The sequence below is a fragment of the Echiichthys vipera genome, assembly GCF_963691815.1.
Source record: "Echiichthys vipera genome assembly, chromosome: 21".
Lineage (NCBI taxonomy): Eukaryota > Metazoa > Chordata > Actinopteri > Perciformes > Trachinidae > Echiichthys > Echiichthys vipera.
This window is the reverse complement of record NC_139846.1, coordinates 10,070,921-10,083,928: the sequence shown is the minus strand read 5'-3', so window position 1 is coordinate 10,083,928 and position 13,008 is coordinate 10,070,921. Positions and strand designations below refer to the sequence as shown.

At 42.0% G+C, this 13,008-nt stretch overlaps 1 protein-coding gene across 1 annotated transcript; it reads left to right on the top strand.

Moving 5' to 3' along the window:
* Positions 1–2,927: 2,927 nt before the first annotated feature.
* On the top strand, positions 2,928–11,580 carry LOC310963317 (uncharacterized protein; the record flags this gene model as incomplete). The annotated part of the gene is made up of 5 exons (XM_083936063.1): positions 2,928–3,569; positions 4,285–4,432; positions 4,817–5,907; positions 6,427–6,696; positions 8,242–11,580. 5 exons carry the CDS (start codon positions 2,928–2,930, stop codon positions 11,578–11,580), a joined length of 5,490 nt encoding a protein of 1,829 aa, XP_083792189.1.
* Between the last annotated feature and the right edge of the window lie 1,428 nt (positions 11,581–13,008).

Sequence of the window (13,008 nt, the reverse complement as noted above, 5' to 3'; positions counted from 1 at the left end):
GGGTGGGGGGTTGGGGGTATCTCTGTCATTGAGGCGTGTGATTTCACGTGTAATCATGTGAAGGAAAAATAACAGTATTGATATCACCAGCTGGTTCGTTATAACTGTGTGACGTGAAAGGTTATGTGACAAATGGAGCGTCAGACATTTGTTGCTATTACCTGCCATGCTGCTTTGAGTGCAGAGCTCCGGCTCAGGCCTATTTTCAGCCTGATTTTAGTACGTTTGGCAGGATCTGCGCTGCTCTATCAGTGGGACCAGCCGTTTTTTACCCGCTTTGGTTTCAACATTTGCTTGTCTCTTATCTCTGCGGAGCGTTGGAATGAGGGGCATGCAGGCTTCGGGCCTACCTGTTTACTCTAAGGGCTTCCTCCATTGTCCCCCCCCCCCAAGCTTCCTTTGAAGGATTTTTCACATTTTTGTGCTCTTGTTGTTTTGGGAACAGGTCATGGGCTAGGCACATGGGAGCCTCCTGTGGCATTCCTGAATCTTTGTCTGGTCGGGCTCAGCAGGAATTCTTTCCTACAGCACATATCGTCTGTTTCATACACACCTGCGACACATATACAGTGGTAAACTAAACAGTGTGACAAGAGTGTCATCACTTTGTCCTTTCCTACTGAGCGGAAACCTGATAACTTTAGTATATTCCTTTGATTCCCTAACTTCAGCCCCAGGTTTACTGTGGAATGAAGTCATCCCTTGTCGACTAATCCCTTTCACTACAGAAATAGACTCAGTGCAGTCCAGTTTTGGTACCCGTTATGCAACCTGTGATAGTTCATGGTTAAGCATATACAAGACCGGCTAATGCCCTCTGTAAACGGTTCAATCTTATCCTCTGGACTCCACTACCCTGCTAAACTGAATGTGTGTATTTTTGTATGGACTATAAAAGCCTCAGCAAGTGTTTGCTATTAAAGGAATGTTATTTGCATGTACTGTACATGTACATGTATGTGTTCAGTTCATACAGGGTCACTGTACCTACTTTTTTCCCCTACTCTACCTTTTTTATTTCTTTATACTATACTTTTTATGTTACTTGAGCTGCTGTAACATGTGAATTCCCCCTGTGGGAATCAATGTTTATTCTAAAGACAATAATCTGATTTGTCTTTATTAGGAGATAATAAGATGAATGTTCCCTCCTTTCATTGAAAACAAGCGCTCTTCTTTAAGGGTCCTGCAAACGGTGAGCTCCCTAATCCTTATTATCTAAAGAGGTCTTCAGTGAGATTACAACCCTGCACGAATATTACAACCGGACACCAATTGACCATCTGCTGTCACTGGTGCCCAAAGCCCTGCTCTCCTTTTATTTCTCATAACCTTCTGCAGGTGCAGCTATTTGCTCTTATTTAAGTCTCCTATAAGACTTAAGACCTTTAACGTAAAACCTTGAAAGATGCTTCATTATATTGGTCCTAATCACTCTCAAATCCTGTGTTTAACAATAACTGTATTTGTCTTCTTATATGTTTTTTTACTGTGCACATTCTCATTGTAGGAATTCATTTGGGAAGATTTTTTGTTTTGGTTTGGCACAAAAGACCCCATTGATTATATTATATTATATAATTGTTTCTGGCATATTCAACATATAATTTACAATTACACGTGTATATACAAACACAGCTCTTCACCCTGCTATGACAGTGTTACGTATCTGTGTGACACACCTTTCTGAAGAGGATTTCCAAGCAATGCACTTGCATCGGAGATTATCTTGGTGCAAAGATTAAGCAAATTAACCAGGACAGTGTCTCCAGAAATAAACTGTTGCTGTGCAGTTGGTTGAACAGCAGTCATCATGTAGAGCACGGAATAACATTTAATGGATCATTTTAAAACCTTCGGATATTTCATGATGCCCAAGTAGGTGAGTTTACTTTGAAACCCTGAGATTTTTGAGTTTTTATTTGCTTGTTTACTTTCATGTAATAAGTAATTACGTGTTACACTCGCAGCATTAGCAATACCATTAACATATTTTTAAACCATATATTGTTTAGATTTTTTTTACCATAATTACTACATATACAGTATTTTGTCTTGAGTATGTTAAAAAAAATAGTAATGTGACTGACAAATAAAATGAATATCACTACTGCTGCTGCTACTAAATTAAAAATACTAAATACATTTTAGATACTTTTTAATCAGCTTTGAAAGTTGAATATCACTTTTAACAACAAAAACATTTTGCAATTCATAACTTATTTTCCATGTGAAACATACAATAATATAGTAATTCAATAATCAAAAAGTTTTGATTAATTGATTTGAACTGTTTTGAGACATTAGTTAATTGATATAACATAGGGTTTTGATTTACATAGAAGATATCAAATTTTGAATCATTTTCTATTCATTTTCTACTATATTAAAGCAAATTACTGTAATGTGGTATAAAATTATTCTCATACTCTAATAAATATGATAAGGAAATATTGGTAAAAATATCTGAAACATTTCTGTATCACTTGTGCTCTGCGTGTTAAAATCCAGGCAATCAAATAATTGAAGTTGCCATTCACATGGCAGGTTTCCCAGAAGTCCCGTCTATACCTGATGGCCACAGTGCTACAAAACAAACAACATATGTTTGCAAGACGTCATTAAGCTGTAACACATTAGCTGTTTACACATCACGAATCTCTGAGGTTGTCTTACACATGGTGATATGGTTGTTTGTTGACCCAATTGCAGAGGTAGACACGAAGATGTCTCTTTTGACATGGATTTTTGCATAAATTTGCCATTACCATACCATTTTCTTACATATTCTTAAAATTACACAACAGGGACACAATTTATTCTGTGAGAGGAACTTTTCTAATCCGAAACAACATCACTTAGCCATTTATTGTTGTATATCTGATTCTTAACTTGTATTTGCTCCCCTTTACAGCTGACCAGAGATGATGAATGAGACTGGGTTTCGAAGGATCCCCCCTGACCAGTCATCAGGGAGTGGGCACACCTCTGGCACCCCACGCCACCCGAGCATCATCGACCCGATCCTATCAAAGAGGGTCTGCTTCTACAAGAGCGGAGATCCTCAGTTTAATGGTCTGCGCATGGTCATCAACAACCGCACCTTTAAGACATTTGATGCGCTCCTGGACAGTCTTTCTAACAAGGTTCCCCTGCCATTTGGGGTGAGGAATATCACCACTCCCCGGGGGGTTCATGCAGTCCATACTTTGGATGAATTGGAGGATGGAAAGTCCTACATCTGCTCAGACAGCCGTAAGATCAAACCGATCAACCTTGCATTGGCCAGGAAGAAGCTTCCGCCCTGGTACCACGCCAGGCCTGCCAGTTCCCGTCGTCGGACCGTGCAAAAGGCCAGGTTTTCCCATGGCCGGAACTTACACACAAAGGAGCCGGTGCTTATGCGCACACCAAAGACGCTACTGGTTTTTCGCAACGGTGACCCCACTGTGGAACACACTGTGGTGCTTCACAAGAGGACTACACCCACTTTTGAGTCCATCCTGGGATATATTTCAGAGCTGATCCAGAGCCATGTTGTGAAATTATACACAGCCGATGGCAGACGTGTGAGTGTCCTCCTCTATAGATAAAACACTATTCATTTCTAAGAAGAAAATAGGATTTTACAAGCACTTTATATTAACAACCTACTAAAAAACACTATATTAGATTTACTTAACCTTCCCTTTTAATGCCAAGAAATCAAACAAAACAGAAAGCCTGATGTAAAGAATACTGGATGACAACGTTATTCAGGCCCAATCTTAAATCTAAAGCACACTCAATGAATGACTCGTTTTAAGATAATATTTGAATAGATACATAGGCTGATATCTTTGTAGCATTTTTGTAAATTCTTATTAGTGCAAAAAATGTAAATCCCCCTAAAATAAATGTTCAAATACAACACAGACATATACGTTTGAGGTGGTGGTAGCATTTTGCCACAGAGGACTGGCTTGAACCTGGCGTATAAATTCCGTCACCTGAGGAGAGAAAGTGCTAATCTTCTTTAAGCAACTCACACTAATACGCAGAAAGGCATTCTGGGATACTGCCCTGTAAGGCTTTAGGTCAAGAATCTATAGTAAATTCAGGGCCAGTTGGTATTGTAAGGTGTAATTTTAACAAATAACGCATCTATTTTAGACTAGTCATACATATACATCATTTGCATGCATCACTCCCTAACAAGCAGAAATGTAGACTCTATTCTACCAACAGTAGTCTGTGCTTACAGAGTCAGATGCAATAGTGACATTTTGTTTCTGTCTTCTGCAGGTGGATGGTCTTCCAGGCTTGATATTGTGCTCTGGGACTGTAGTGGCCGTAGGCAAGGAGTCCTTCAGGCATGCAAACTACAATACACAGAAAGCACCAGCTCCAACGATGCTGCCTACCAAACAAATGGGTCACAGAAGATTTAAACGTAAGTTTACAATTTGGTTTATGGATGCATCTCTATGTTATCGTTTTGTTTTATTTAGTTGAACATTTATTCTCATGGATGGACATAGACAGTGTGCATGTGTTAATCTACCTGCTCTCATGGGATGAAGATTGGGAAAGTGCTGAGGCAATGATATTATACATAATACCACAGATGACCTGCATACACTGTCTACGTGGCTGTCGGCTATTGTTCTTCATGAGCTGTTGATAGTTGTGCAATCGTTCTAAGTTTTTTTTTTCTCTCTTTCCTCTCCTTTCATGTATCTTGGGTTTCCTCTTCAACCCCTGCCTGAAATCTTTGGACATTTCTACATGAACCTATTTTTTGTACACATTTGGCTCAATTGACTAAACTAAAAAGGTAAAAAGAAGTCACTACCATACACGTCAGAGTCTAGAAATTTCTCCACATCATCGGAGAGGTTCATCGTGAATCGAATCCATAACTCCATGGCAGAGAGTCACTCTGTCGAGTTAGGTCGCACTCTGGAGTCAGTACCAGAAACGCCTGAGTCCTGCCTTGGCGTTGGAGCGGAAGAGCAGGACAGCTTTCTGCCCGCAGATGACGACATTGAGAAGTCTTTTCGAGTGAACCAAGATGGTAGCATGACAGTGGAGATGAGGGTGCGGCTGACACTTAAGGAAGAGGAATCCATCCACTGGACGACCACTCTGTCACGCTCAAGTGTTGCCAATCAGCTTAATGTGACCTGTTTACCGGAGCCTGAGGTAGAGCAGGAGATCGGCACACTAAAATCAAACTCACTGGATTTACAAAGTTCTGCTACTCTCATTGACTCCATCAACAAGGACAAAACTCAAAAAGATAATGACGAGGATCCACCATCGATGGGGAATGGAGCTTTCAGTGAGAGTGGTGATGAAGAGGATTACATCAAAGCACAGTCGAACGTGGTGTCCCCTAGGAGAGCTCTTACACCGGGGCACAAGCAAATTAGAAAAAAGCAAGCATCTGTGGAGAGCATACAATCAATGACTTCAGAGGGGATGCAGGAAGATATGGTTGGTTCTTACTCCTACAGAGAGCAGACAGGAAATGGAGCAATGACAGAGCAGTACTGCATGGTGAAACAGAGTAGCAGTAGACCAGTGCCCAAACCAAGAAGACTTGGCTCTGTTGATGTCAGCAACACGGACAGCAGAAATGTGTCCACGTTCAAATCTGCAGGGATGACTGAAGTCCTACACGCGGAATCCAGAGGAGAGGAGGTCACTGAAACCGTCTTACACGTTTATGAAGAGCAGACGTACCAGGATAATTTCTTTGGAAACCTTTGTTCACAGGGTGTGTCTGCTTCTGGGATTCATTTTTGCAGGCCAGCTACTTCAGAGACTGGACAGCTCTCCTATAATAACGAGGCTGAACCCCGGCTTTGGAGACCATCGACAGCCTCTGAGTCAATTAGCATCTGGAGATCTGAGAGCATGTCGGTAACATCTGACTTAACCTTGCCTTCACTGAGGACCAGTGCAATACAAGTAACAAATGCTCAACGACAACTCCCAAAGCCTAGTAAAGGCAAAGACAAGCACCAACAAAGAGAAGTCAATAAAGATAAGAGGCCATCCTCAAAACCCAAAGTGATCAGCAAACGTGGTCCTCGGCTTATGTCACCGGGGAAGAGAAAAAAAAAACATTCTGCAGGAGCAACAGAGAAAAGTAGGAAAGTGAAAACTTTCTCCAGTGCTGGGTTCATTAAGAAAATTTACGGGAATAAATCAAAATCTGCAAAAAGCATAATGAAGCTGAAAAAGGAACCAACGGAAAACAGAGACGGGGGTGTTACAACAAAGAGCTTGCAAGAGTCGGATGACACAATAAAATGTATTCTGGAAGACCCAAATATACCATCAGCATTGGAAGAAACTATGAGTGAGACACTTGAAGAAGGCAGCCTGAATGTTTCTCCGAATGAAGTAAGTCAACCACGGGGAATACTGACACGGCAGACATCAATGCATCAGCAGATAAAGTCTCATGATGTCAACGGAAGCCTTTCACTGCCTGCTTTTAACTCCTCCAACTCTGTTACTAATAAATATGTGGAAAACTGGCTGGAGAAAGCCCATCTTAACCCTGCAGTCGACCCAGATGAGGAAAGTAAAATATTACAAGGAGCTGTACAAAGAGAAAATGCCAGCACGTGTGGAGAGTCTGAAAATAAGAATAGCTTGATGATTGCCACAGAGGATGTTAAGGGTTTGGAGAAGACATCAGAAGTACAGACTCTCAAAACTGACCCACGAGCTTCTGTCAAACAAAGAATCCAGTCCTATGAAATCAATTCGAGTCCACCGATGGAGAAAACCACAGTCGATCAGCAAAGCATCCACAGTCATACAAATGCAGAAAACTACAGTAGTTTAGCTCAGACTGATAGGGTAGAAATAAAGCCTCTCTTGAACCACAACTCTTGCGAAATATTTCCGCCAACGAATGAGACGTCCACGACGAGGCCATGCCAAGCGGAAAGTAAATCAAGTCCAATCAAAATCTCACTTCAAAAAGCAATACTTTCAAATACCCCTTCAACGGAGCTACCCCCACCGCCACCACCTGTTGAAAATACAGAGCTACTGAACACTGAATATTGCCTGATGGATGCTTCCTCAGTGGCCAGCAGCCCATTATACAGACTCTCATCATTGAGCAGTCAAACGTCAGATAATCATCCATTATCCATCAGTCCTACATCTGACAAGCCCATATCACCTACTGACCCCACAACGAAAACGACAACTTGGAATGATATTCCTCCCACGCAGGGAGGAGCACCATTATCAAGAACTCCATCCATTAAAAGGGCCCCTTTGGTCAGTGATACATCTTTTGACATGAAAATGTCTCTGAGAAAGGCTTGTATGGATAAATATACTTTATGTAGTGATAGCACTTTAGAAACAAGGACATCATCTACTCCCATCAACGTAGTGGGTGAAAATGTGCTGCCAAACAGCATCTATTCGCCAGGGACACTACGACCGAGTGAAACCCCGTCAGTAGAGACACAGCTATCAAACAGCATCATAAATCTGAGAAGTAGTCCGTCATGTTGTACTTCTGCATCTCCTATTAGTTCAACAACAGAAGAGAGAATGTCACCGACAAGCATTTCATCAAGTGAAGCTCCAACGATGATTGGTCTTCCATTTAAAGAGACAAAAATGGATAAAACACTGTTTTTAACTCAAAAAGAGGCATCGTCACCTAAATCCTTGGTGAAAAAACTTATGAGCAGTTCATCTCCGGAGAGGAAATCCATAACCGATAAATTCTCTTCTGAACTTCCACATAACTCTCCAAAATTATCATCATTACATAACCACCCTCCAGATAAAACCATGTCCCCAAAAATTGGAAAACAAAGACATGCAACACCAAATGCCAGCCCCTCGACTGAGAGAAAGCTTTATAAACCAAAATTACAAAGGAGGCCGTCTCCGTATTCTCAGTCTCTGGATATGTCATCCCCACCTATCAGAAACACATCAAATGGAAAGCTGCTCTCCAGAAATCTCTCCTCGGACAGTGCATCAGTTCCCATAAATAAGACAAAACGAAAAACATCATCCCAAAGAAAGCGTCACCAAACACCTCAGTCAATCAAATCACCTGAACTGGACAAAACACTAACTTGTAACACACCCATGCCATTGGAAGCTGATCAGAGTGATGACAAAAATGTGAGGGATGACCTTTTAACAGCAGATCAAGAGAGATCCATAACACAAATAATGCCACAGCCACTAAACATCTCAAATCAGCCAAACATGAAACCTGTGCTTGACAAGATTTGCTACTCAATAAAGTCAATTAGACAAATCACACAGAACAAACGCCCATCATGTCTGGAAAAGTCCAACAGCCTGCCCGACTTCTCCTCTCATGTGGCCTCTACGTTTGGCGCATCATCTAAAGCTCTTCTTGCTTTCTTGTCCCTCATGACCCTAAACGGAGGTCTAATGAACCTCAACGTGGATGAGCGGAGTGCAAACAATGTCAGTTGTGCTGAGGCTTTACAAATGATCGATTCTCTCAGAGAGATTGCCAGCATTGAGGATTCCCACGAGTTAACAGTCAGTTTGGCCAATTTACAGCAGTCCGCTTCGATGCAGCTCCTGCAAAGTTGGAAGGGCTTTCAGGATCTCAACGACAAAAGCAAGAGTCGCAGCTCAACACCAAATAATTCAGAGCAAGAACTCGTAACCGAGGCTAGTCCTGCAAGAGACTTTGGCATTGATGAGATTGTGGATAATCTTGACATACCCGAGAAGCTCAAGGAGGAATTGGCCACTCTTTCAGTCGGTCTTAAAAGTGACAGTGACGAAGGAGAAAAGGTGGAACCAGAAGTTAGCAGTAATGGAAAGATATCCCATTTCCCATCCACAGACAATGCTATTAATGTCAGAGATGTAACTCAAGATGAAAAAGCTCATGTTAATGTGAGCTCCATCATTAAAAAATTCACACATATTAACCAGCCAAAACAATCCAGCACAGATACAATAACTAAAGACACTAAAGACAAGGACAGCCTATATGGGCAGAATGGTGCGGCCGAATGTCCACCAGCTGAACAAACTGACAAACAGAAACCTGTAGAGGCGCAGATTTACAGTGCAGGGTTGATTGTAAAAGATAATGGGCAGCAAGGCCACAATAAAGACAAATCAAACCAAGAAGAGCTTAAAATGAACGGTGTAGTCGGTGGCGAGAAAAGTCTTGAACATGACTGTTGTAGCTCTGAGGTAGAGGCGCAAGACATTGGAAGTAATCAGCTGCAGATGCACGGTGAGGAGAGTATCACTGAGAAGGAGCGTACCCATGAAGACGAGTCAGGTTCAGATGAGGAAGGGCAAAACATGTTAAGTGCCATTAAAGATTTAGAGCAGAAGGTGAGCTGTGAGCAAAGTGTATCTAGCTCAGACACGGGTCAGGAACAAAGTTCAGAAGATGAACCAGCAGTTAAATCTGAGGAGATACGACAGGAGAGCAGGGGAAGCGAAGGCTTGTCCAGCCCTGAGAGTCACTCTGAGGAGGAAGAGGAGAATGTAATAGGGAAGGGAGGAATATCAAGCCTAGATATTCAAAACAAGTCTTTGTCAGAGGAAGAGCAACCAGGTAAATGTGAAGCAGGCTCTGTAGGACTGAATGTCAGTGTTGAGGAAAGCACAAGTAGCTCAGATGGGGACGAGCAATCTTCAGAGGAAGAGCAGCCTGAGGTCGAATGGGAAGCAGGCTCTTTAGGACCGAATGTCAGTGTTGACGAAAGCTCAACTTATTCAGATTTGGATGTGCAATCTTCAGAGGAAGAGCACCCTGAGGTTGAAAGCAGGAAACTAAAGGTTATTATCGAGGAAAGTTTGTCTGGCAATGAGGAAGAGGAGGAAGAACACCTCGATGATTTTCTGGATCACAGGGAACCCGCAAAAACCTATAGAGAGTTAAGGACTTTAGTAGAAGAGGCGGAGGAGGTCAGCTCAGACGATGAGGACCACCAAATTTATAATGAGACAAAAAGTCAGATTACCATAGAAGGGGATTTAAGCAATCTGATAGAACATAAAGATCCATATACTAAAAAAGACAACAGCAGTTGGATAAAGTCTGATAGTTTAACAAAGGGTTATGGATTTAATGCAGATGAGGATAGTGGGAATGAGCACAGCAGCTTTGAAAAACACGTAGAGGTAGAGCAACCACAGGTCACACAACAACAGATCAACAGCTCAAATGAAGAAGAATTAAGCTACATTGAAGAGCCCAGCTTAGAGGAGGAATATGCCAATGTGGACAGATATTCAGAAGCTTCTGTCACGGCAAAACAGTCTAAAGACACCAAATGTGAAGACGCTGTGGAAAAACTGAAGTATCAACCTGCAGAGATAATATCCCAATCTGTCGCGGAGAGAGTAGTTCTTCTGGAAAAACAGGTTGCTGAGGCCCAGAAGACAACAGAAAGTTCTGTCATCAGACGTTACTCAGAAAGAAATGCCCCTCTCGAGTCGGATATCGAGGACTCACCCTCTGAATCACCCACATCTCAGTTGACTCCCGGCATCCGATCAGCTCCTCAGTCGTCATTGTCTTTCAGCTACGATTCGAGCGGCGTTATAACCACGGAGCCTGAAGGCAACAGGGTCAGATCCATCAGGGAAATGTTTCTGGCAAAGAGTGCCACAGATATCCAACACGGACATGGACGTTTCCCAAGCCCAAACGCATCTGAGAGGTCCGAGTTAAGAGCAGGGACGTCAATTAGTGGAGGGTATCAGTCTCAGACTTCAAGTGAGCTGTCTAGCGGAGAAGATGATTCAGCACGGAAATCCATCACTAAAGGTTTTGTGAGAAGAACAATTGAAAGGCTTTATGGCACGAAAGATGCAAAACCTGATGAGGAAGTGAGTGAAAGGCCGTCATCTGCGTCAAAACAACATTCAAGCCTTTTCTCTCCCTTCCACAAAGCAATGTCTGAGTTGTCTTACTTCAACTCCGCTAATGTACTGGACACCTTAAGTTCAGCGACACGTGTTGCTTTTAATGCACAAGTCAGGCCTGAAGACACTTTCCCTATTGGTAATGAACAATGGCTGCTTGGAGAAAACACACTGATGAGAAAGTCTGTCTCAGACCCCATTGGAATAAACAAAAACTTCACAAACTCTCCTCAAGGCGACGGTATGCGTGAGGACACAGAGGAGGACACACCGTATTCCCTTTTCAGCACAAAGTCTGAACTGGAAGACAAGACGTCGTCATTTTCAAGGAAGTGCACCTACTTTTCTTTGCCCCATGCGAGCGACTCGGACGCATGTCAGGACGACCTGAGCACAGTTAGAAAGGACAGCGTGAATGCTGACAGTATGGACACAAAGGACATTTCAGAGGACACCGGGACAGAGAGGAACGGCCTGCTGCCCGGTCTTACTGACTTTAAGATGATGGATAACAAAGTGCACCCGCTGATCGAGCCTCCACCTGATGGTGAGGTGGTAGTCGTGCAGCCCAGGAAAGGTCAGGGTGTTGTGGCCAGAAGGATTCAGGAGCCTGATGTGTTGGACATACTTTACGATTTTTGTGGTCAGAATTGTCCCATCCTGTAAGGACATTTCTGCTTTTAGAAACACAATCAAAAACCGAGCACTGAGACTTTGTTTGTCTAAATAAGTGTACATTGCCGGGCCACAGAATAACATATTGTCTTTGGTGCCTACAAATGATGTTGCCATAGTGGCATAATATACATCACATATCAACTTATCTGAGCCAACTGCTGACTGTTACAAGCCAATGGATTAACAATTATTCAACCGTCATATTTCATCATGTTTAAGAGCTTGTGATCAGATTCTCAGGTTATGCTCTTTTACGTAAAATTAGCGTGTTTTTGTAACATCTTGATCGTGTCTTTGCCATGCACACTCCAGAGCAGCTTTTTTCTTCTAATACTGTAGGTTGCCTGTCAACAGATCAAGTACCTGGAGCATTACTGTAATCTTGTTTTAAAACTCTTAAAACAGATCACAACCCTGCAGATGTCAGGCAACATGGCCAATCCCCACAATGCAATGCACTGAGTCAACGTGCCAGTTCGTTTCTGGTCACAGTTTTACGTTTGAGTTGAAGTTCGGGTCAAAATCGTGTTAAAAAAAGCCACTGAATATGACACAGGTTGTGTGCAAACTGTAGAAATTGTCAGTAAAAACTGTGATGCTTGATTAAATGTTTTGTATATTGGTTGTCTAAAGTGTATATAAGACAATTTTGATTTTCACAAAGTAACTATAGCTTAATACATATTTAAAATAGCCTGACATGATAGGATAGTAATATGGTTTCAATGTGGCAGCTGTGACAATTGTCTCTTTAAATTGATGTGTAAGAATAAAAGTGTGTTTACAAATGTTGTTCTTTACTTTATGACCTTTTTTTTTTTTAGACTAAATCCAGTTAAATCTGCTGGATTGGTTTAAACACACATGATTGGGATCATCCTGCGGTCAGTGAAAGTCAACAGGCCAAGGTGACCGTTGCGTTAAAGACACCTTAGGAAGCTCAGTTCTGTTGTTTTCTTCTGCTGATCAGTATCAGATCTCCGAGGAGGAGCTGTTTTCTCACTCTCTGCCTGAGGAAGTATCCATGTTGTTCTTAGGTTGTTTTGTTTCTCAGAAGTTGCCATTGAGCTGGCCCGTGTTGTGACAGGAGTGTCGAGGAATGCACCGAAGAGGGGAGTGTTTACATCTGCAGCTACAAAGAGTAAACACAGATTTTTACATAACAAAAGCAGTTAAATAATTGAAATGTAGAACAAATGTTAACAACAGCAGTGTCCACTAGATGGCAGTGGGGACCAATTCAAGATGTAAGACTGAAGCGAGTCAATAATAGCAAATAAGGGATCAGCAGTAAATATACCTAAAAGCTCAGAGAGCACCAAAACACCGGTTTCTATCAAGAACACAAAGGAGCAAGCAAAGATGTTTTAAATGGTTTATTATTTAAATAAATATTTACATAACAGCTTCGTATAA